General features: G+C 42.0%; 2 protein-coding genes across 2 annotated transcripts in view; both read left to right on the top strand.

Annotated features, from left to right (window-relative positions):
- Positions 1-20,589, top strand: part of LOC144664177 (uncharacterized) — a 52,989-nt gene extending 32,400 nt beyond the window's left edge. The window contains exons 16-21 of the mRNA XM_078525289.1: positions 16,539-16,598; positions 17,050-17,094; positions 17,352-17,459; positions 18,671-18,866; positions 19,615-19,791; positions 20,444-20,589. Of these exons, the coding sequence (XP_078381415.1) occupies positions 16,539-16,598; positions 17,050-17,094; positions 17,352-17,459; positions 18,671-18,866; positions 19,615-19,791; positions 20,444-20,589 (732 nt within the window). The remainder of the gene's footprint in view (positions 1-16,538; positions 16,599-17,049; positions 17,095-17,351; positions 17,460-18,670; positions 18,867-19,614; positions 19,792-20,443) is intronic.
- On the top strand, positions 1,457-10,685 carry LOC144663140 (uncharacterized). Its single transcript, XM_078524073.1, has 7 exons — positions 1,457-1,533; positions 5,247-5,927; positions 6,331-7,100; positions 7,446-7,624; positions 7,918-8,165; positions 9,105-9,127; positions 9,500-10,685. The coding sequence occupies exons 1-7, from the start codon at positions 1,457-1,459 to the stop codon at positions 10,024-10,026; spliced, it is 2,505 nt and encodes an 834-aa protein (XP_078380199.1). The 3' UTR covers positions 10,027-10,685.
- Positions 20,590-24,886: the final 4,297 nt, after the last annotated feature.

The following is a 24,886-nucleotide window of genomic DNA, read 5'->3' as shown; positions in this document are numbered from 1 at the left end:
TTCTGCGAGCCTGAGAACCTTTAGAGACTACAAGATAATAAGACCTCTTAAATGACTTTTGGACAAAATTCTGCGAGGCGCGTGTTTTTTTGAAGGACCATTTAACTTAAACAATAACAGCCTAAACAAGACTTTTCAATTACGTAGGTAAATGAATGCTATTCTAATTTCAAAGTCCAGTTCTTTCTCCACGAAAAACAACATCTGAGTTTCCTTTTCGTTTTTCCTTGGTTTTTCCTTTTTTATATCCCTAAAAACGAATATGAATTTTCGTTTTCGTTTCTTTTTTACGTAATTTGGAAAACATTTTATCAAAATTCGTTTCTACCTGCCCGTATCCAACGCGCGCTCTTGGAATAATTACCACGAAAAACTAACAATGGTATATTTCAATTCCTGCGTTTGGATTAGTTAACTGACAATTAATGGTATATCAGCTCATATACCATTGACCACAAATATGGTCACGGCCAATTAATGCATCAACAAAAAGAGCTTGGGAGCTAAAATAGTGCAATTCTTTGGGCATTTTTAATAAAACAATTATTCCACTCGCGCTTGTTGATATGAGATCGCTATCTACCATCTTCTATCCAACGCACGCTGGTGGAATAATTGTTAAATATATAACGGCTTTTCTGTTTTATGAATGGTTGTATTTTCTATGGAAAGGTATAAAGAACGAAAAGGGTATTAAAGTGCGCGTCGTTATTTTCGCGGGTCTTTAATTTGGCGATAAATCGCAAAAATTAACAACGAGGAATCCTGTAAACTATCACAGCGAGCGTTACACATTGTGATAACATTGGCTCGTAAATAAACAATAGAATCCCGAATTGTGGAAGTTTCAGGGGAAACAAAAAAGTCAAAAAATTGATTCGAGAAATGGCGAGGTTGGAAAAATCGGAGGAAAACTGATTACAAAAGATTACATTCCAAGAAAAACGAGAATTGGGTCAAGAAATCGGGAGTTTCGAAAAACCTAGCCTGTTCGGGACGGCTGTACACAGGCTACGAAAGAAAAAAGTTTGGTCCTACTGCATAACGTGACAAGTATCATTGACGGTACTTTTTACTTGTGGAACACACGCGCGTTTTATGATAATAGCCGTTAATGGTTGGTTGCTGTTAATAATTATTCGCTTTTCACTCGGGGCATCGCTTTAAGCTAATATCTCTAGTCCTTCTTTCTCTGATCTTCACCGTCCTTGACCTGTTTACTTAAACTGTTCCTTTTGGAGGATGATGTTTAGCGCGGTTACAATTTGTGAGTAAGGCTAGTTACACGTTAAATTTAGATTACTGACCGCCTTTGCGCGAAACCGGAAACCGCGCACCCAGGGGAAAAGATTGGTTTAATCTGTCAATACTCGTCGCTCGGTTGTCAAAGTTAAACTGTGCACGTTGTAGCTATCGTTGGAATGAGAAAGCTCTTCATTCGACTTTATTCTTCAAGATGGCACAGAGGGACATTCGCACACATCTGACCAGTCTACACAATGAAAGCGGTAATGCTGAATCTATTGACCGCTGGTGAGTTTTTCTTTACTCGTACTGATCTATGCATTTCTTCATCAGCATTGACGAGTGTGTTGCTCGGACTCGTTTGCAAACTAAAACCTGTACTACAAATCCACAGAAATCACATTCGGCCATAACCCTAGGCCAAGTTGAATTGTCATTTTAAATAACTGTGACCATGAAATACATACAATGCGGCAAATTGTTTGGCTTTCAAGTCAAAATACCATACTTGGCGCACGGGACGAGATCGTATTTTTAATTCCAGTGAAGTCTTTACTAAATCTTCTCCCACCAATGTGGTCAGGGTTCGATTCCGGCCAGGTACCATATGTGTGTTGAGTTTGTTGTTGGTTCTCGTCCTTGCTCCGAGGGTTTTTCTCCGGGTTCTTCGGTTTTCCTCCCTCCACAAAAACCAACACTTCTAAATTCCAATTCGATCGGGAATCCGAGGGCCACAGGTTGTCAGTCGAAGACTGTTACGTGCAACCCTCGTAAAACAAAGTTGATTTATTTATTTACTCGTTCATCTTTCTAAAGAGGGGACACTCAACATGTGCGAGGATTTATTATTATTGCCAGGGTATAGGTATTCATTATATAATGGCGTTGTGATCTGTTACTGAGCATTCCAGGTGAACGAAGCGCGCCAATTTTGCATTTCAACTTGTACTCGCGCGGGAGTTGAGGTTAACAATCTTTTGCTTCATCGAAAATGTTACTGCCGGCAACAAGAAATTGAATTGTGCTATAATTTGAGCTGCTATAAAGTCAGGGAATTTTTTCTGTCAAGTGTTTAACATAATGGAAGTTACGGAAATGTAGTAAGGTTTTCGTCGCGCGATTATTATTAGCTGGCTCTTGATTACTACACGCAAAAATCACGTATACCGAACGTTCGATTTTCTACGCTTGGAGAAAAGCGTACATGGAATGAAAATATCACTGTCGTTATCTGAAACCGGTTGCCGTGCTTTTTTGGCCATTTATAAATACCAGTACTGAGTAATACTCGAAATGCAATGCGACAAAAATGTTAACTGATCTTTCGTGGTCAATTTTAACATCGCGCGTTGTGATTTACTTTTTAATTATTCCAGTTACAATACAGTCTTTATTTATCTCTTAGCAGAAATACTCCGCGCGTTAAATGGCTGACCATTATTTAGGCGATTTAATCATTTATGTGTGTACAAAACTCTAATAACGATGCATTTTTAACTCTTCTTTTGCTGTGCTCAAAATTTATTTTCACTGAACCACGCGCAAGTAGTTGACATTGCCTACAAAGATACGTGTTTAATAGTGGAAACAGTGGAAATCCAACTTGAAGTTTGAGGCTTTTGTAGGAGGCTTGGTCGCTCTGTTTTCCCTGAACCGGGAAAATGACAAACGGTGTGAAATGAACTTTGGGAAATATCACAATGGGGCTTTGTAGTTTGTAGAAGATGATATGTGGCTATCGTGCTGTTTGAATCGCTACTTTCAATTAATTAGCCTGTTACGTTCTACAATCGCCGTTCTTTGCGCTGTGCCAGTCATGTCTGTTCTAGGCACGCATTAGTTTTTCAGAAATATTATATAAAACTCCATGGGATCTTAGAAAAAATATATAGCGTTACTGACACTTATATCTCGCGCGTACTAGAAAAAAAAAGGCTTGTTCAGTGAAGTATTTCTGGCCAGACTTCCTTTGCAGTCAATATAGTAAACAGATCGTGCGATGATATCTGCGATATTTTATTTTAATCCGCGCGCGCGATTGCGTCATGTTTGAACTCCTGTGTGGTTATTCATGTTCACTTGTCGAATCTATTGTTAATGAGTCAAACAATAGCTTTTGCTAATAAGTGTCAAGCTGTCATCTATTAACATCAGATTGTTACTGGGTAATTTCAATAGGAGGCTAGGTCGCACTGTTTTCCCCAAATCGGGAAAACGCTTGAACTGCGATAAAGCTACAATGGCGAAACAAAGAACGAGGTATAAAATGCGATTTTGGCTTTAAAAAAATAAATTAACGCGCTGTGATTTAGCTGTCTACTTCGGCGTACCATTATTTTGTAATATCTGGATCTTTGTAAGATGTTTGTTATATCTGGTGCTAAAAACTTATTAAAGCAGAAACAGCCGCAGATCTCGCGCACTATCGATTCTATCTTCTCTGTCACTTCAAAAACCCCTGATCGCTTCGATCGCCTGCGATCGTCTCAGTAGTGGCAAACTATCGATGCGGTAGAAACGATAGGGTCGATCATATGAGAGGCAGCCTTGTAATTATTTCCTTTGTGGTCAATATAAACAGATCGCGCGCGATGTAATCTGCTCTGGGCTATTTTTCAATTCAATCCGTGCGATGGCGATACGTTTGAACTTCTGTTTGGTTTCAAAGATATTAAAACATTGAAAACCGTTTAACTCCATAATTCAATTCGTCTTAGGTTCGGTTTAAACGCTTGACTTTTTATGATCGCGAGTCAAACGTTGCGTTGCGCTTAAAAGTCATTGTACAAGTCATTGGCTGCTCAAGTGGGAATTCTTTATCTAGAGAGTTTAGATAGCTCGAGTAGCGGGAGACTAAAGCTTGAGGCTTGTGCAGGAGGCTCGGTCGCTCTGTTTTCCCTGAACCGGGAAAATGACCAACGGTGTGAAACGAACTTTGGGAAATATCACTATCGGAGTCTTTATAGTAGACGCCAACAACCGTGCTGTTTGAATCGCTATTTCTAAGCTAGCCTGCCTAGCAGGCGCCTGTTTACGTTTTTTAGCGTGTTTGAAAGAGTGCGCGATGGAGAGAAGGCCACGCAAATCGCTAAATTTAGTGCTCGCTAAAATTTGTCTCAGTCAAATTTCGTACTCGTTATATTTAAGTACCTCCCCTCTCACCCCAGAGGGAAACAAAATAAGCATTGTCGAATTGAAAAAACCTTTAAAAATAGATGTCGGTAACTTTGTTCGCTCAATTTCAAGTGAGTTTGTTCCTTTACTGAACATTTATTTCCATCTTTGCTATATGTACATTAAAAACTGGTTTACATGATATCGCTAACCTTTTAAATTTTTCGTAAAATCGCAAAGTTAAATAGTCGCTAAATCTTGCTCAATGAGAATCGCTAAGATTAGTAGCCGCTAACAATAGTAACCTTAAGGTTGTTGGGGAGGAAACACTTTTTCTACTTGCCGTTTTTAGCTCTCATCTTGTTTTTCGTGCTGTTGTGCAACTGACCGAACACCTCGAAAAGTCTTTCATTTTGTAATATCCGTTGCTAAAAATTATCAAAGTAGAAACAACCTCGTTTCTCGCTTTCTATGAGATGGTCAACAATCATTTACGTGGCTTGGTAAATATTTTCAATTGTTTTAGTTTATACCCACGAAGTGATCTCAACATAAGGCGATCTCGACATTTTCTTAATTGAAAAACGTACAAGTGACACCAACCATGCGGTAAATAGTCTACAGAATCTTCAAACATGGCAAATCTTAATTTTCGATAAAAACCTGCTTGAAAAAAAATTGAACGTTGACTTTAATCCGCGCGATGGCGTCATGTTAGACCAGTGGCTACCTTTTAATCCTAAAAATAACTCTAACGTTTCTATAAATTTGTTTTCGTTTAAAGTGTTTACCACGTACAGTAATACGCTACTTCTTGCTCAGTAAATTTCTAAGGGCTTATATACTAAACATGTATTTATTTATATATTTCTTTCTCTGCCATTTAGCCCAGAAACCGTTACGGTAGAAGCCCAAATTCATGGCCCGCCTCGGCCACGCCGATCCTCACGCGTTGGAGCAACCTCCACTCCAGTTACGCAGCCAAGTCGACGAAATCAACTTCCCGAAAGTGTCTTCGTGGTAAGAGAGGCGGCAGCCGATAAAACCGGCAATGTTGAGGAGGATCAGGAAGAAGAGGACGTAGATGAAGAAGGAGATAAAGAAGACGAAAATGAAGATGAGACCGGAAGTAGCCAATCTTATTACAGGCGGTTTCACAACCAACTTGATCGAGATGGCCAAGCCGCCCCTTATTTTCCTTTGGCCCTAGCCGTTTCACCGCGACGGCCATTGGATTTTAACTTTGATCTCTGGCTGTTGGACGATCTGGTACTGCCATGCCACATACGATCCCGGGCAGAAGAAAAAAATCCGAAAAGCCACGAGAACGACTTCCAGCAGTTGTCTTTTGACAGCGCTTCCGAAGCTATTTCTTATTGTAGAGGAAAAATTGAAGGCGGCTGGAAGGTTAATCGTGAGGGACCAATTCAAGCAGCGTCGACGCGTCTCACGCATCCGATGATTGACAAAAGACAGTTGTTTGAATGTGAAGGAAAAGCTATAGACAAGCTCCTCACTAGCGGTCAAGAAGAACTCGACAGAAACCTGTCTCTTGTGCGACTTGATAGGTAAGTAAGAATAAGAAATCCATGGGCCAAAAAATAAAAATAGCTATTTCATTTGGACCCACTTTTCAGTCACTTTTACTCGGTTAACTCGAAGACCCCGCTAACTCGAACTGTTTTTCGTTTCTCTTCAGAGTTCGAGTTACCGGGGTTCAACTGTATTATCATTTTCTCTACATTAAAAGATTCCATAGCAACGGTATAACTTGTTAAAAACTCCCTCAATTTTAGCTTTAAGTGTCTAACTCAAAAACAAGTCAGGTTACTCTCTTTGTTAATATCGAATTGTAACCAACAATGAGGATAAGATGCAATTTAAAATCTCTCCGTCCTGTTATTTGTCGATCCATCCGTCTATTGGATTCCATCGTGAATTGTATTCCAAGTAGTATTCTTTTTATTCTAGATTTTGTAACGTTATGATTTGGAACGCCCCTTCTTGGTCACCTGCAAGTGTCCAGTATACCCATGGCTTTCCTCGCAGACTCATTGCAGAAAGTCACGGAGGGTTTCTTCCGGGAAACATCATAGTGTCTGCAAAAGCCAGCAATCTATGCCTCCGCCGTCTGTCAGTGTGCGACGTGGCGTCGCTGGTGAGTCGCCTATCAGTCAGTGGCGTTGGTCTGAGCTATGCTCGGCTTTTAAACCTCAGGTATGCCGCCATCAGATACCACCACCGGTCGTACACTCCCGACTACCTGGTAAGAGGGATGCTGGACTTTGGGCTGAACTTCGCCACCTTTCTTCCAATAGACGTGGTCGCCCTAGAGGCCTTAAAAAACAGTCTGAAAAGCAGTTGGAGCCCAGAGGAGGGAACTGTAGAGCAAGAAGATGAAGATGGTGACGACGGTCAGGCGGAGGAGGGAAGCAAATTTACAGAACCGGCAATACTGACGCAGATAGGAAAAGCAACTACACCACGCAAGGCCGGAGAAGAGGATGATGCAGCCCTAACTACACTGTTATCTCACGCTGTAGACGGGGAAATCGACAGATCGGAGGATTGTTCGTCTGACGACGAGGCGAGGAACGCAGGTCAACAGCGCAATGCTCAGATCTTAAGGGTGGCCAAAAAGAGAAAGCGCAAGTCAAAGTCCTCATCTGGGGGAAAAAGCAAACATGTTAAGCGAACCAACCACACTGCGGATAGCACCGCCAATGATGTAGACGAAGCAGGTACATGTTTGCCTTTTCAATGTAGCGTAGCGACTTACTTCTTGCTCATTTAAACGTTGAACGAAAGCACGACTGTGCATATACCGCCATTTAATGGCGCCTTGTCATGATTTAATCCATGACACTTTGTAAATAACAGAGAGAAGGATTACAGAGGCACTTGTACGTAGAGAATCGACAAAATAGATCATCAGTAAAAACGGATTCAGAAAGATGTATAACAGATAAACATGAGAATACCATAAAATGCATGTAATTTGAAGAAGACGATAACAAAAAAATTCATCGATTTCTCTTACGCCTTTACTTAACAATTTTCTTTTCCTTGTCACTTTTACGCATTAGGTTCTTCACAGACGGGCGACAGGACTCCTCCCGCAGCTGCGGTTAACGGTGCGTCGAGCGACTTCTTTGGAGTAAATCGGCTTGAAATTCCTGGCATGAGAAAAGACGTCTTTCCCGAAGTTGAAACCTGGCAAAAACTCCTGGATTTTCTTAAAAATCACCAGCCTGTTGATCATAAGGTAAGTTGTACTCTCTTCAACATGTTAACAGCATTCAAATTTTGTGTTGTCCCCCCAGTGACCATGCATTTAAAAAATGCTGTAAAGTTCAACCAAGAAGCTTAATGTGCGTTTTGCTCTTACATTAGCGACCTTACGTTGTCTTCCTGTTTTTACATATTTTTTTCTTGATATCCCATAAGCCCCGCTCTTACAGGTGACCACTTATATTCTAAAAACGCGAGGTCTAACTATGTTATCCATCTATTTTTCCCTTACTAAAAAGCGCTTTATTGTGTTTCTCCGCTACGCAGGAAGTAGAAGCTAATCTGACTGCTGAACAGAGAAGTGACCCGTCGATGTGGCCGGGCCAGCCGGAATTGGTCAGAGTTGCTGCAGCGGAGAAGGTGGCTGCGTCCAGGAGCAGAGAAATGTCGGAGTTCGTTGCCGAACTGTTCCAGTTTTGTGAGGAGCGTTGCACGTGTGAGCCGACGTGCTGTAGACTGCGCTCTTCTTCATCCGACACTGCTGCCGCTGCTTCTGTTAAGGGACTGGTCAATAAGTATCAGGGGGGGTGGGCCGGAGCAATTGGAAAAGTGGTGGCTCAAAAATTTGTGACCCACCCCTTCCGTCTGGCTCAAAACCGACTAACCCACCCCTGACAGGGGGTTGAAAATTACATGACCCACCCCCTTTGCTAAAAAAAATCAAGGGACCTATCATTTCTTTATCATCTGTTAGGGGTTGGAGATTTTTTATTTGACTTCAGCTTTTTAAGTGAAATTCCCTACATAGACATTTTCCCTGATGAACACTGCTGTTCCATGTACGTCTTTTTTCCATTTCTTGACACACCAAAGAAGGATGAATTTATCACTTCTCATACTAGCCTTTTGTAAGTTTTCCACATATTTGTGTGTAAAGTCCATGGGGAAATTTAGACACAAACATATGCAAAAAACTGAATCAGTATATGATATTAATTCATAATCAATTATATATTGAAGAGTTCATATTTTTATACAGAAATTAATAACATAAATAAAATACAACCACTGTCCATCATTCATATTTGCAAATTGTTTGAGAAATATATCTTATTAACCACGCGCGAGGGCCGTACTGGGCGAATATTAGCCCGAGGTCTTGACAGTACGGTCCCGAGCAAGCTTGGTTAATAAGAGATTTATTACACGGCTAGAAACTTTGTGTAGTGGGAATTGCTACCCGGTAGATGTCGTGGAAAACAATGTGCGGCAGAACTTTTACGCTCGCTATTTATTTCTGTGTTTAAGGTCATTTCATTTTCAAAGCAATTAAAACTCCGAAAAAATCTTGCAAAAAAATCTAGCAAAAATCTTGCGCTAAATCGCGAGGGAATTAGCGCGGGATCATCCGGGACAAAACCCGGTCCGATACTTGGAAAATATCGGCCCTCGCGGGACCGGAAATTAAGTAATCTGATTGACTGATTTAGTTATTAGCCCTCGGACCACCTTAGTTGTGTAATAAAAGAGTTTACTGGTATTTAAAGGCCTAAAGCCCAGCGTGAATCTATGCAGGTTGAAGAGAGTCAGGTAAAACTAATGATATGATTACAAGCCATCTAGGGGGGTCAGGGGGTATGCTCCCCCGGGAAAATTTTATATTTGGGCCTTTTGAAATCGCTAGAAATTCATTTAAAACTGCTTACATGGAGAAATTTATTAATTTTATATACTGATGAATACAACTTTTCTTGGAACTATAACAGTTAAAAGTAAGTGAATAAATAAGATGACCCACCCCCTACGTGTAGATCAAAATTACATAACCCACCCCTTTTCGAGGGCTCAAAAACTGATGACCCACCCCCTTTCTGCTCCGGCCCACCCCCCCCCTGTACTTATTGACCAGTCCCTAAAGATGCACCAGGTCAAGTTCTCTGTCTTGTTAACCGAGATTGTGTGGTATGCCGAGTGTTTGTTAAGCACCAAAACGAATTCGCTCGCTTAACAGGAGTCAAAAACGCCAGAATGACCAAACAACTGGTGCTATGCTCTCTTGTGTTTGATCTCTACGAAGAAACCGTGACTGGATTATCTGGCAACTCCATGCGCGAAAGAAAGAGTCAAGTCCAACTTATACTCTCCAAGATGTTGGGTTGTAAGGTAAACCGCCTGAACTGCATGAGGAACGTTGGCCAGTTGGCCAAGTTGGTGCCCAGAATTCTCTGTGTCCAGCTAACTGGTGGTTATTCGGAGTTTTGGGACGAAATCCGCAAGCTCGCCAAAGCGGTTAACAAGCAACCCACCCGCGAGTGTAAGCTTGCAGCTCTCATTGCGATTAGGAGGAAACTTCCGCACCCTTCCAAGTGGAAGCATTACTTGACGACGGAAAACGCCTCAGAAGAACTAACTGTCATTAACAAATTCCAGTCGTAGTCGACCACCTCTACGTTGGATCGCATGTAACGCTCCCGTAAGTCAGGCTGTCATCAGCAGATTTTGGACGTTGTAAATAGTTTAAATTTGGATCTCTTGTGACTAATGGCTCATAAAATACTCGGCAGGAGTCCTTTTTCGTATAAAATGTTATCTTACCGTCGAAATGATTTTTCTTCTTTTATTTAAAAAAAACTTTGTCTCCAGGATTCCGAGCTACAAAATTGTCTACTTTGCTATGGCAACGAATTCTGCGGATTACCTTAACAACAATGTCCTGAACTTTTAACCGGCCTCAATATTATTGCCTGCATAGAATTACAAAGATGAGAAATGTAAACCATTGCGAGTCACTCTCACTAGCATTCCATTGAGATTTTATTAATGAACACTTTTTAGTGATTTTAGATCTTCTCAAGGTTTTTGTATTCGTCTCGTTTTTGGCGCAATTAGATATCTGCATCATCATTTACGCCAGGGATGGTTTACAGCGTAGCTTTTGCTTGTTCGTCCACTTTGTTTCATTCAGCTTCCATTTAATAATAATTTTATGTACATTGTTAACAAAGTGACAGAAATCAAATCAGATGCAAGCCGAAACTATGAACGTGTTCTAATAGCGAGAACTAGAAATCAAGTCTCTTAGTCGCGTTCGAAGCACTTAATAAAAGTTAATAAGATGGCTGTTGTATTAGGAAATGTTTTAATAAAGTTCTAAAATTGAGAAAGGCTTCTTTTGATTGGAAGAATTTTTTTTATCTTTACCTTAACGTTTTGTCCATGCGATGACGATTATTTATTCTTCATCGCTTACAAATTCTGTACATTGATTTGATAGGTTTCCACCGCCAATTTAACAGTGGCGGTTCTAGGGGAGGGGTCCGGGGAGCCCGTCCCTCCCTCCACCTTATGTTTAGACCAAAGAAGAGAAAAAATTATTTTCGAGAGCGTCCCCCTTTTTCCAGGATCTGGATGATCGGGCCCGCTACTTATCTGAAGGTCTGAATTAATGTTTTATAATCCGCCCAGTACGTTTGGTCGATATTCATCCTTTGAAAATTTGTTAAGAAATCAAGCTTTGCAGAATCGTTGAAACACACCGCAGTAAGTCTCCCCACACCCCCCTTCCCTCCCCCCGCTTATAAGCCTCCTCGTTATAGGCCCATCTACCTGGAAACAAAAATACATCCGGTTTACAAGCTCCCCCGGATATATTTCCCACTTTGACTGGATGACATTCTTTATTAGTACGAATTTCGTTCAATTTTGCCGTGGTTCGTTTCGAAACGTTTCGCTTACCTCCCCCCTATAGATATGTTTTATATGTCTAAGTTTTCTCACCGACTTAACACGGAAATATGTGCAGAATACAAATCTACTATACCAAGTGAGAAATTCATCCTGCTTTGGTGTGTTAAGAAGCGAAAGAAGATGTACATAGAATTACAGCGTCCACTAGGGACACAGGGTGGTGTATGATTGGGATCGCCCTTTAAAAGCTGATATCAAATCAAAAACCTCTAATCCCCTTGATCAGGGGTGGGTCAGTCAGTTTTAAACTAGAAGGGAGGGGTGGGTCACATATTTTAAACAGCATGTTTAAAACATTTAAACAATTAAGCGAATAATCAACAAAGCAACATTTGTTAAAAACATGGTATAAAGTAGCAATACATTACATTTGTCTGAAAAAAAAAAACATTTGTCAAAAAAAAAAAATTTGAGCAGAGGGTTTCTCCAGAAAAAATTCCTGCACAAGAAATGGACAGAAAGTAAAATTCGTGCAAGCCGAAAATTCTCCACCCCCTATCACTTTTCTAATGGTCCGTCCCTAGGCTAATGGTGCACAAAGGAAAAATTAGAAATATAGTAAAGAGAAAACCCCGCCTTGACTTGCTCTTTAGCGGTGGAAAGAGCCAAGTTCTTGTCCCAGCCAAATTGATTTTGTGCTCAATAGAGACTTGCTCAAGGTCAATCAACTTGAAATAATTAGAGTGCTAAAAATATATTATTTACAATAAAATGCTATTTATTTACAATAAATGCTTAATTAAGTTATTATTAAGAATGGTTAGAAATAATAAAACTGGACATACAATTACAAACATACTACGAATAACAAGAGTAAATTAAAAAAAAAATTAGACTTCCAGAATTTCCAAGTGTGTGATTATTGCAGGGTGGGCTTAAACTACGGGCAAGGGCTTAATAGAGATATTACGTCAGGTATGGAGTATTCACATGATGCGAAATGAGAGGGTCTTTTATTCTTCCCAGATTTTTTAGTATTTCAGTTAAATGATTAGGGGTATCGTTTACCCCCCTATGAGGCCAGTATGAAATGTATGAAATAAGAGAGGGGCTTTTTGCTACTACCCCATACAGGTTAAACTTTTAGTACAACTTAGACAAGGTTTTACCAATTAATAAATTTAAGTCCCCCTGGCCTGACGACAAAAATCGTAGCTCACTGTCACTTTCATCCTGTTTGTAAGGGTCAACAATTGAAATGCCAACAACGATCACAGCAAATAACAGAAAATAATCTGAGTGCTCTGTTTAGGATGAGTTCACACCCTGGAAGCTGAATTTCTATCCTCCCCCCCCCTTCTTCTCTTCCCCACCCCCCTGGTCCGGCCTAGTAATGCCTGTTCTAAAAATTAACTACTGCAAAACAAACATCTAGCATTGGCTCAGGAGAGGGGGGGGGGGGTGCTTATTAAGGTGGAGGAGTGTGACTTTCTTTTATTAGAGGGGGGCTTAAACTAGGAGTGGGCTATTAAAATAGAGCTTTTTAAGTATGTGGCGATTATTTAAACTTTCTTCTAGCATGTAAAGGCACTGATCAAGTTTAATAACATGCAGAGACTATTTTACTGCTTTTTACCTTTTAATGTCTTAATTTTTTATGACATGCAATGATCAGTAGCTTGGTTGTAAAATGTTCTTTTGGATGGTTTTATGTCTCAACCACACATCATTCACTTATATAGCTTTTGAACTGTGCTTATGTGACTTGCTCAAGTCTTCCGGCCTCAGTTCAGATCATTTGTCCATTTGATCAATCCTTCTTGTGAGACCTTTACAATCTTCTCACTTTTGCCCTTTTTAGCATGCAGGTATCTTTTTATGGCGAGTAACAAGCCAGCCTGTTTGGAAGGTATAAAGAACATGAAATATTGTTACAAAATCATCCAAATTTGCAAGTTTGCTCTAAATTATTTTGCAAATAATTATTTAAATGAAGGAAAATATGACAATAATTAGAGCTAAAATTAAATGTGCTCAGTGACCAAAGACGCATAGGCTATTATGTTGTCAAAGTTTGCGAAAAGATAGCGGAATACTGTGTTGACGGTTATTGATAATGTGTCATGATAGAATAGATATGATCCAAATGAGTTTTTTCAATCAAATTCAGTGGAACCCCGATATAACGATATGCCAAGGGGGCAGTAAAATTATATCGTTATATCGAAGAATCGTTATATCGGGGTTACGTCCCATACATTTTACTTTTGCCGGGACATAACATATTCATCGTTATATCGGGAATATCGTTATATTGAAGATCGTTATATCGGGGTTCCACTGTAATGGTATCCAAGAAATGATGGTTTCAGTGTGAGAGTGCAACTGATTGCGTGAGGCTTTAGAAGCCTGGACCAAACAGCTTTTGATCCTTAACACGAACAAGGCTAGGGGTTGCAAGGGTCACCAGAAAAACCACTTTGTTAGGTCTTCTGAAATGACTAGAAATGCATCTAGGAATGGCAAACATGTATTACTTGCCGCTTACAATGGGAACTGGATCTTTTCCCCGGGGAGGGGGGGGGGTGCATTATGTATATTTTTTGGTATCCCTTTTATCCCTTAAGAATAAAAGCCCCTTCCCTCCCCCCTGTATAAAGGGCCTCCCCTCAAATAAGTACACTGGCAAAGGACGTCAAGCAAATTTAAGCCCAGGGATTAGTTTTGGAATATCATGGGACTTCACAAAATCCATTTAATTTACAATAACCTCCCAGGGTGCTTTTCCAGCGTGCAAAGAAGTTAGTGTTGGACCAGCTGGAAAATTAACTTTCTTTGCAGGATTGTAATTTCCCTTTAAAAGTTGGCTTGGAATAAGGTTTAATACATGTACTGGTTGTTAAAAATGTGAAAAGATAAGCAGTAAGAACGTTTTTTTATAACAATATTACAGTTCACTCTATGATCATTTTATCTTAAATTATTTGAAAATGTTTCTACTCAATAGGTAAAAGACCCTAAAAAATAAGGAAAATAGGAATTTTTATGAGAAATAGGTGAAAATAGGAAGCAGGCCGAAAAATATCACAAATAGGCAAAAGTAGGAACTTGACACCCTGCTAGCTTGCTAGCAAAATAGGTGAAAAAATTATCTTCGCAGGGAATTTGCTTTTGGCTTGGCTCTGTTTTCCGTGTGGTTTGCTTTAGGATATTTGAGGCCATAAAAGAGGGTAAATCGTTGCATTTGAGAGTTCCGTCGCATATAGGCTTTGGCGGATTGTGCTAGCATAATTGTTGGGCATAATTGGAGCAAAAAAGCATCATTTTTCAAACAGGCACTGCCACGGCATAATTAGCAAATTGTAGCACTTTTTGAAGCATAAATTCATAAAATTTAATAAATATGTCGTATTTTCTACAGAAATAAATTAAATTAGGTAGTACGTTCTTGTAATGCGTGTTTTAGCTATACAAGTGTGACTGGTACAAACGGTTCAGAAATGCGAGCGCTAATTTGGACAGCTGACGGCCGACCGAGACAAACTGCCATAAAACACAAATAAATTTACAACAGTTTATTCGAGAAACATCATAATTTGTTGTCCCTTTTGCGCGCCTTTATGTACAGAATCTACGTCATTTTGTGAGCATAATGTCGGAAAAGAAAAGAACTTGCAGGGATTTTGATGATCACAAGACTCTAAGAACTCTCTACTGTGCTCTTGTACCTTGTTTTTCTTAGAATTAGCCTTAGCCATAAATTGTAATAAATAAATAAATAAATAAATAAATCAGGAGCATAATTTGGCAAAGTTTCGAGCACTGCTAGTAGCATAATATGCCACGTTTATTAGCCCAATCCGCCAAAGCCTAGTCGCATATCACTGAAAACCGAAATACTGAAAAGATTTGAAATAAAATTTTGCAAAGCAGCCTAGTTTGTAATTAGATGTAATGTTACAAGTCAATTTTGCTTTCTACAGACCTCTCAAGTCTCACGATTTTTAGTTCAATCTCACGGTCTCACGACAAGACAGAAAAATCTCACGATAAACAGAGTCACAAGCTGTAAGGATACAATTTCTTGTATTATAATGCCATTTTTGGCTTACTTAGGCGATTGTCTTGCACCAATTCTGTGTAAATCCGTAGCCGGCAAAGGTATTTGATTAGTTTGTTCGCTAGACACACAATCGATAACCATATATAGAAGACACAAGCCGTGAAAATAACGCTAATTTTTGTGTTGCTAAAACGGGAAAAAACTCTTTCTCTTAATTAGCATCTGGTTTTAGCAATTTTTGTCTGTCCGTTGATTAATCTCACAGTTTTTACTCGAATCTCCCGGTTTTTTGACCTCGTTCTCCAGATTTCCAGTTCTTTGAGGTTAAGAGGTCTGTTTCTACCATGATCGTTCGCCAGGCGCTACCTACCTACAGAGATTGCAGCGTGGAGCTAATTAACCGAATCAGTTTCTTTTGAAGATCGCTTTTGTTTTACAAGATCCTTAGTTTCGGAAGGTGCAAAAAATACACTCACCTTTATCAAAGTTCGCGTTGAGATCATAAAAGAAAGCCGTTTGGCTCAAACTTCTCCCGAGAAAATGCCCTCCTCCAGAATATAAAACGATTCAGCCGCCATTTTGAAAAATGCCGCGGAAAAACCCTGGGGACGAAGCATGAGCAGCCTGGCCTGCCTACGTGACCCGAAGCAACTGCGATTCGCTCACGAAGCCTGATTTCAACCCAAGAATTTACCACCATCCTAGCACTATCAATCTCAAAAACACCCTAGGCGCGATCTCCGCTCTCTATATATATACAACCACAGTTTTACCAACCATCCCCTCCACTCCGTCGCCCGCAATTCCCCTCCAAAGTTACGCAAACCACGCTGCTCCCCAGTCCGCACTCACTCCCCTCCCTCCCCCGGTCATGCTCAAAAAACCTTCCATGCCCTCCAAAACGTGTCTTTCTCACACAGCGACCTATAGACGCGTTCCACGTCTTCGTGCACAGTAAGACTGTGTTACCGGTGATTGCAGGTATCGAACGCTGTAGTCAATTTACCATGTTATTAGAGGTGAACAGGCGCACCCAAAATTGTGGAAGTGACGGTAAGCTAATACTTGTGGAAGTGTCAGTAAGCTAATACTTTCCTTGATTCATAGATCTCAAAAAACGCTTGTTAGATTTTCTACCAAATTAGCTCAGGCTTGATAGTTAAAATGTTTTATTAATATCTTGTGATTTCTGTTTCAGGGTGGTGGTCTTCAAGGAGAAGTTGGGCCAAAAGGGGAACCGGGTGCACAGGGCGAGCAGGTGAACTTCTTTCAAAGTTAACATTGTAAACTTTTGAGAAGATAGGCTGTGGTGATGTGTTGCAGAAACTTAATATTCTTTTTAAAGAAACTTTAAGTCAAGTAATAGCACTGCACATTATCAGTGACATTAACAGCAATGAAATTAGCAGCCAGAGATAAAGCTTTTGTTTGGTCTCCTCTGAACAATTCAAAGTGGCCTAACTGAGTCCCATCATAAACATTTTAATAACATATTAACATGTTGGATGGGACTAGAAAAGGATAACTCATCAAACACACTTGGGAAGACCACAGTGCTACAAACTGACGTCAAACACACTTGGGAAGACCACAGTGCTACAAACTGACGTCAAACACACTTGGGAAGACCACAGTGCTACAAACTGACGTCAAACACACTTGGGAAGACCACAGTGCTACAAACTGACGTCAATTGATATTTTTTTAAGGGAGATGATGGTGAGAAAGGAGACAGGGGAGGTACTGGCGATAAGGTGAGATGTCAAAACAAAGATATTTAGTGAACCCTTAATCACTGACTAAAGTCACTAGCACACCCACCCCCTTTGCCCCAGGTGCGATGCAAGAACAAAGTGTTTTTAGTGGACCCATCCTTCCACAAGTTATAGTGGTGTACCTGCAGTTTCCTGTTCATGTAAAACCAAACACAATTAGTTCTGGCTATCTGCATCTGAAGCCTGGCTACCTGTTATCTGTTGCTGTCAATAAATAATCCTTACTGTTCGCACAGGGCGAACCAGGTCCAACGGGTGATAAGGGTGAAGTTGGTGATGTTGGAGCAGCTGGACCCCCTGGACCGCAAGGAGATTCAGGCCAAAAAGGCGAAAGGGGAGAAACGGTAAGTACCGGTATTTAAATTGCTAACTGTGATCATCTTAGAAAAATCAAAATTCACAAAACAAGCTTTAAGCATTTTGTTAAACTGTTCAGCACCTTATGGTCACAAACAATGTGATTGGCTTTATTATTGTAGTACACTGCATGTCAACCAATGAAAGGGTTTAACCCTTTTCGGACGAGTGGGGTCGAATTCGACCCCTTCAGAGTCGAAACATTTTTCCGTCTCCTACGCAGGTAAATTGTGCTTGTATGAAGCTGCAGTGCTGGGGAAAACTATACAGCGGTTATCCAATTACATAAACACTGGCGTCGGCCATTTTGCTTTTAAGAAAATTTCAAATTTCTCTTCGCTTTCGTCGCTCTACGTTTGTCTACATCTGTGGAAAGACATGGCGCTAGATTATTTTAATACTGATCAAGCTTTAGAAATGGTTTTGTGGGCTAGAAGTTATCTTGAGGACGAAGAAAGCTTGGAAGACGATTTTGACGATCGTGGAAACTGCATCTGGCTCGTTGTTCATTTATTTCGTGAGACGGAACTTTTTCTGAAGGATCGATTCAACCTTTGCCTTCATGTCACAGGCCTTCGCTGCTAGAAGCGTAGATAGAGCTAAGAATTCATTGTATATTTTCTTTAATGTCTTAGACGAAGTTTAAAAATGGTTGTTTGAACATTTTGGCCAAGTTAAATTGTCAGATTCGATTCGAAGCTCACTGGAAGCTGTCCTCGGAGCTGCTACCACGTGTTTCTCCCTATGTTATACTAGAGTGAAAGTCACATTATTTTGTATATAGGAAATCGCTGTTGGCTAAATGATTGTGCTAAATGAATAGCTTATAAAATAGCCTTTTTGTTGATGTATACATTGCCTAGAAAAAATTGCAAAACATCTTGAGAAAATTCGTTCAAACCTAAAAGTTTTGATTTTAATTTGCATATTTGCATAAATTATGTATGTTTATCGGTCACCATGGAAACGAATATAAATTATTTGTTTATGTTTTGGATCAAAAAATGTTCAGAATTTTATAAGCTTTCTAACCATATATAACATCTGTATATTACTGTAGACTGTACTCCTTGATAAAAGCATTTTGTTTCGTAGCCCTGAGAACCATTTTCTGCCTAAAAAATATTCAGTCTGAAAAGGGTTAAAAAAAGCTTCAAGTTGTGTTCATTTAATATTCATTTTGTTTATTGTCTTTCAGGGTCCCCGAGGAGTTGGCCCACCTGGTCCAGATGGCTCTAAAGGTGGTCAAGGCCCACAAGGTTTTCCTGGTGAAAAAGGATTCAAAGGAAATATTGGAAATCCTGGTCCAACCGGTCCTCCAGGCCCCCCTGGACCACAAGGCTCTGATGGAGATCCAGGCCCTATTGGTCCGCCAGGGCAAACTGGAAATCCAGGTAATGCAATATTGATAGGAACTCACATTTCTTTAAGGTTAAGTAATTAATGTGAAATTATCTTCCTTTGTTAGCATTTTAAATTGTTAACAAGTTTCCTTCAATAAATCGAAGCCATTTTCTGCATTACCTTAAATGGTCTAATACATGTTGTTTGTGACCTGGGTTTTAAAGAAGATTTGAGCAGTGACCTAATGGTAAGTGCTGTGGATTGCAGACCTCAAGATGTCCAGGCTTGAAACTGGCTAGGGTCATTTTGCTGTGTTCTTGAGCAAGACAGTAGGAATTAATAGTTTTACAGGCAAATGTGTGGGATACTTCAAAATGTGACTGTACACTTCAAGTTCAGTCATCCCAGAAACTTTATCAGCAAAATCTTTTGTTTGATATCTTCATCTCCCATTCCATTAATAATTTTAATTTACATAATGTAAAGTTTCCTTATGGTAATTTAAATCAAAGTGCTATATATTCTAAACTTACAACTTTATAATTTGCATTTGATAATAGCGACAGAATGACGCCGAATTGTCACGTTCTAGCGTTGATTTTTCTTTTAAATTCAAATTTTGCAGATTAACATTATTTTCTGATGAATTCATTTTTCCATACCAACATTGTATTTTGTACCCAGCAATATGTTTCCAGGATGCCCTCTTCCCATGTCCTGGCGAAATTTTGGCTTTGGACTTGTGTTGATGCAATTTGAGTGCACTGTGAGTAATAAGTTTGTGAATGTGATATTTAGGTGATGCAGGAATGAAGGGACCTCCTGGTAAGCAAGGTCCACCTGGACCCCCTGGCCCAGAAGGAAAGAAAGGTAGTCGCGGAATCTCTATTCAAGGCCCCCCTGGTATGGACGGTAGTCCAGGATTACGAGGAGAGTCTGGTCTGCAGGGTGACCCTGGATTTCCTGGACCTCCAGGTAACAAACTTGCCGCAAAGCTGCAAATGTCATGGGATAATAAACGTTATATTAAAGTTGTATCTCCCAAGAGAGTTGTAAAATTCAAAAAACTTTTCGGCAAAGACCAAAGACAAATGTTCAAACTAACATAATGATTGGCAAGTTAAGATACAACTTTTTACAAAGGTTAAGACATTTTCAAGATTGCTTGCTTATATAAATCAAATATAAAAGTCGGGGTCATTAAACTTGTTTGTGAGTTATATGCTCTTCAAGATAAGGGTGTAATTTTTACACATTTGGTATGACTAGCACACACATTTTTCAGGGAGTTAAACAATACAACCAAGTATATCTGTATATTTTCACCTAAACACAGTCTACACTTGCTAATAGCATCTACATATTTACGTGTACAAACCATTCCATAAATTGCATCTAGGAAACAGGCGAAAAAATATTTAAGTGTGACATATCTTGAGTGTGACATAACTATTTGGAGCCCACAGTTTTAGCTTAATAGTTGCTTGAAAAATTGCTGGTGCCATATCTTATTCTGCCAGAAGACAGAAATGCTTCTAGCAATAATTTGCTAGTGGACTAAAAAATTAGGTTCGAGCCCAGAGACCAGTTTTTTAAAAAATGTACAATTTATCTTTAACTTTGAAAGGGAACAGCACACATGGACCTCCAGGTCTGCCAGGTCCCCCAGGCCAGGCTGGACTACCAGGGGACCAAGGACCTAAGGGTGTCAGTTATAAAACAACAAATTCGCTCTCATATTTACAAATAAAGACAACACAACACTGGCAGTAAATGGGACTATGGACACTGGGTGCTCCCTGGGATAGCAACAAGCGAGGGTGGTAGCAACACACCCTGAGAAGCGTAATTGGGTGGTTAGCGAACAGCACCCTGCAAACTAAGTGGGGCGGTTAGCGGACACAAACCCCAAAGCACAAACTTGGGCGGTTAGCGGACACACCCAGATAAAGTGAATGGCGACAGCAACCCTTGGGCGGTTCGCGGGCACGCCCAGTGAATGAATGGGGTGGTTAGCGAACTCACCCAGAGAATGAAGCCCCCCGACCCAGCTAGGTAGCTAAAGATAAGGTGGGCTAAGGGACCCACCCAACCTGCCACGGGCGATGGCTAAGTGGAAGGTGTGCACCCAAATTATGCCCCAAATACTGCCAGGACAATACATTAGTAAACACAAATTTACAAAGGTCTACACTGTCCTGTGCTTGGATCCCAAGATTGAAGCGGAGAACTTTGTGTGGTGGCCAGCTGGGCAGGGACTGATTGGAGGATTGAAGCAGGTGTCCTTATATATTGGGTGTAGCAGTTGCTGGACCATCGGCCAAGGGTTTGGATAAGCCAGGGGGGAAGGCCGGCCTCTGCAGCAGTTGTAGCAGCCCCAATGCGGAAACTGTGGGATGCATAACGCTCTGTGGCAAAGCCTAAACGTTGGAGCAGGATGCGCAGGATTGAAGTGACTTTGTCCCTGGTGAGAAATTGCCCAGTAGAGAAGAGGTAAAGCGGGGTGGCACTGCGGGATGGCTGATGCGCTAGGTAACGATGCATGGCCCGTACTGCACAAACCGAGCGGCCAGAAGGAGCAAGTTTGATGGAACAACCCTTCCGGAAGGGATCGGTTTTGGATGATTTTAGCTGCATTGTTAAGGATCCATCAGAGGTAAAACTTATGTCTGAATGAGACAAGTGAACGAGGGAGTTGAAATAAGTTGAAGATGGTGAGGTGAACTCACTTGAACGTAAAAAACCAAAGAAGGCCAAAGTGAAGGCTGACCAGAGCATGAGTTTGTCTTGCGAGGCAAACTGGGGATCAGCTGACAGTGCTCCTTTCAATTGACGCATGACCGACATAGTTATGGGTAGTCGGCATCGCGAAGAAAGTCCATTCGTGCGTTTAATGCCACGTAACAGTAGATGAAGGAGGGGGGCATCTGCAAACAGGTCGGTGAGGCGGTTTTCGATGTGGGCATAACGGATCCCGGCCAGATACAATTTAATGGTGGGGAAGCTGACTTGATCGGAGAGCCAAGACGCAAAATATCGTAGCTGTAATTCAGATGCCGGGAATGGATCCCATTGCCTGGAGTAGCAGAAGGTAGAATACCTGCGAATTCCAGCTTGGTAAGCACGGCATGTGGAGGGTGCGATGGCTTGCGACTGGAGAAAAGCTAAGCGACCATCCAGAGGGTCTTGGCTGAGGGGGGAGCTGCCGTCTGATCCCAGTCTGCCTGAGGGGCGAGTTGGCGGAAGCGGAGCATCTGAAAACGGGACAAAGCATCAGCAATGGAGTTGTCAGTTCCATGAATGTGGGAAACAAGAACTGAAAATTGGTGGGAAGCAGCACAAAAGAATATTGACCGAACAAGGTGCATGAGGAGGGAGTTACGGGAGGAACCCTTTGCCCAAATATCCACAACTGATTGGTTGTCACAGTGAAATAGCAATTTCTTGCCCCTCCACAGTGGACCCCATAGGAGGCAAGCAAGAGCTATGGGGTACAGCTCCTTCCACTGGATGGAGCGGTCCGCCAAGTTAGGAGGCCAGGAACCGTTGAGCCAATGGCCTTGAAAGTAGATGCCAAAACCAAGACCTCCAGAAGCGTCGGTGAAGAGCTCAAGGTCCGGAGATCTTGACCAGAATGGATCAGGAATAATAGCGCGGCCATTCCAGAGTGGGAGGAACTTCAGCCACCAAGCTACATCCCGGCGTGCTTCCACATTTAGGGATATATGATGGTGGGGAAGGCGAGCCGTTATACTCAGGTCAATCAGGCGCCGGAGGAATATGCGACCAGCTGGGATGATTCGACAGGCGAAGTTGAGTTTACCGATGAGGGAGAGGAGTTCCCTTTTTATGCATTTTTTACAAGAGGACCAGGCCTGAAGTTCAGCTAAAAGCTCCGAGAGTTTGTCGGGAGGTAAGGAGCATTCCATAAGATTGGAGTCGATGAGTATACCGAGAAACACCAGCTGAGTGGTTGGACCTTCCAGTTTGTCGGGGGCCAGGGGAATGCCCAGGCGATCAGCGGTTTTGACCATGGTTTGGACTTGAGATGCACACGATGGCGAAAGTGGTCGACCTACGGTAAAGTAGTCGTCAAGGTAGTGCATAAGAGCTGAGATGGCATAGTTGTTCTTTAGTATCCACTCAAAGGCATCGGCTAAACGATTAAATAGGAACGGCGAGGAACGGAGACCAAACGGTAGGCGGAGGTCGACATAGAATTTTCCTTGCCAATGCATGCCGAGGAGATCTCGGTCCATAGGAGACACCGGGCATAGCCGAAACGCGTGCTTGAGGTCGAGCTTAGCCATTAGAGCACCGGTGCCAAAAGAAGCTACTAGGGATAGGGCTTGATCGAAGGAAGCGTAGTGTAAGGTGTAATCCTCTTTACTTATGAAGTCATTGATGGATGAGCCTCGGGGTGAGGAAAGATCCATGATGATACGCCAAGAGCCGTCCTTTTTAGGAACAACCCCGAGAGGTGAGCATTGTAGGGTTGGAAGGGGGAGAGATGAGAAGGGACCTGCTGTGTGGCCTCTACTGAGCTCTTTCTGGAGTGCCTCGGTAACTGCTTCAGGGTGAAGGAGGGTGGATTTTAAATTTGGAGTAATCCTGTGGTGACGGGGGCCCTGGTAGCCAATACGACAGCCAAATTGCAGGTCATGGAGCAGATCTGAAGCAAATTGTCGGTCAGGATAGTGCTTTAATTCTTGAGCCAAGTTGGGTATACAAACAGGAGTTGATGGAGGAAGGTGGGAAAGACTGGAGGACAGATTGTTACAGTACTCCTTTTGGGCACTGAGTACTGGGATGGGTGCCGCCACAACCTTGGTTACTGCAGATGTGAAGGAATTGGCAGTTGGTGCGACGGCAGAAACGACGGTTGAAATCCCTGCAGGTGAAGTTTGGTGAAGGGGAAGAGAGGTTGACCTGCTGAGTGTGGGCAGGTGGCTTAGGGGTGCTGGTTGAAGAGGAGGCTGACCCAGAAGTGAATGGCTGAGCTTGGGCTGCGGGGCGACGAAAGGACTGGTTGGCTTGGGTATGAGTCGGGCAATTTAAAGTGCGATGGCCGTAAGAATGGCAAGAAATGCAAAAGGGGAGCGTTTCCTCTTTCAAGATATCATTGTAGAGCTGGTCGTTGGTATGGGCCCAAGACATCGATGGGTTAGTAGCGGCCATGTAGCGGAAAGCTGTGTCGTACATAATCCACGCGGACGCTCTAAATTTCCGGCTGAACTTACAGATCTGATCTTGGTAGGCCAGGAGATCAGGGGCAAGAAGAGGGAAGTGGTGAAGGACTGTTCGTAGGTAAATATTCCAGGCCTCCAACCAGGAATGAATGCCGTCGACCTTGCGTTTCCTTTGATGAGAGGGTACGAAAGCCAGGGATGAGGGGTCTTGGGCGTTGACCTCTAATTTAAATTGGTTCTGTGCGGCCAAAGAAGGGTGAGGGTATAGGTTGTCAGACAGTAGATCAGCAAAATCTATGTACTCACGTTTGATGATCCGCTGCTGGATTTTTTGTGGAAGCGGTGGTAAATTGTGAGCAAGGGCAGAAGTGCCAGGCGTTCCCAACAAGTTGGCTGAGAGGGGACTGGGACCGAGTGCAGGAAATTGAGCGACGCCATGTTGTAACTGTTCGGCTCCTGTTGAAGCGTTGTTTAAATCAATCGGGCCAGGAGGCGGGCGAGTTTGAATAGCCGTCGAAGGAGGCTGTCGTTGCGGAGACGCTGGAGAGAGCAATGAACTTGCAGCCGGGATTGGAGGCTGCTGCGAGCCAACACGCTCGCTATGAACGGCTGCCGAGATAAGTGATCGCAGCTGTGCAATCTGTTCGTCAGAAAAAGCACTCGCTTGGGCAGGATTTGCACCGACGTTAACCATCAAGGCCGGTGGAGGAACGTTGTTTGGGCCAACAACGTCGTTGGGGCCAGCAGGTGGTGGGTTTGCGTGTTCGAAAGCGTGAATTCGTTCGGCGAGGCGTGCCTTTGACCCAGTTGTCACTAAATGTCGTGCCGAAGCGAGCAACACCAAACTCTGGCGCGGTTAAGCCAAGAGTTGACCCAGCTCC

Source organism: Oculina patagonica, chromosome 8, assembly GCF_052425735.1.
Source record: "Oculina patagonica isolate OP01 chromosome 8, crgOcupat, whole genome shotgun sequence".
NCBI lineage: Eukaryota > Metazoa > Cnidaria > Anthozoa > Scleractinia > Oculinidae > Oculina > Oculina patagonica.
Note: the sequence above shows the minus strand (reverse complement) of the source record. Positions and strands in the feature narration are given on the sequence as shown.

Coding starts and splice junctions, on each gene's coding strand:
- LOC144663140 (XM_078524073.1), top strand. CDS start 1,457: ATGGCACAGAGGGACATTCGCACACATCTGACCAGTCTACACAATGAA. Junction 7,625..7,917: donor ACCAGCCTGTTGATCATAAG/GTAAGTTGTACT, acceptor TCCGCTACGCAG/GAAGTAGAAGCTAATCTGAC. Junction 9,128..9,499: donor TGTAATAAAAGAGTTTACTG/GTATTTAAAGGC, acceptor CTTATTGACCAG/TCCCTAAAGATGCACCAGGT.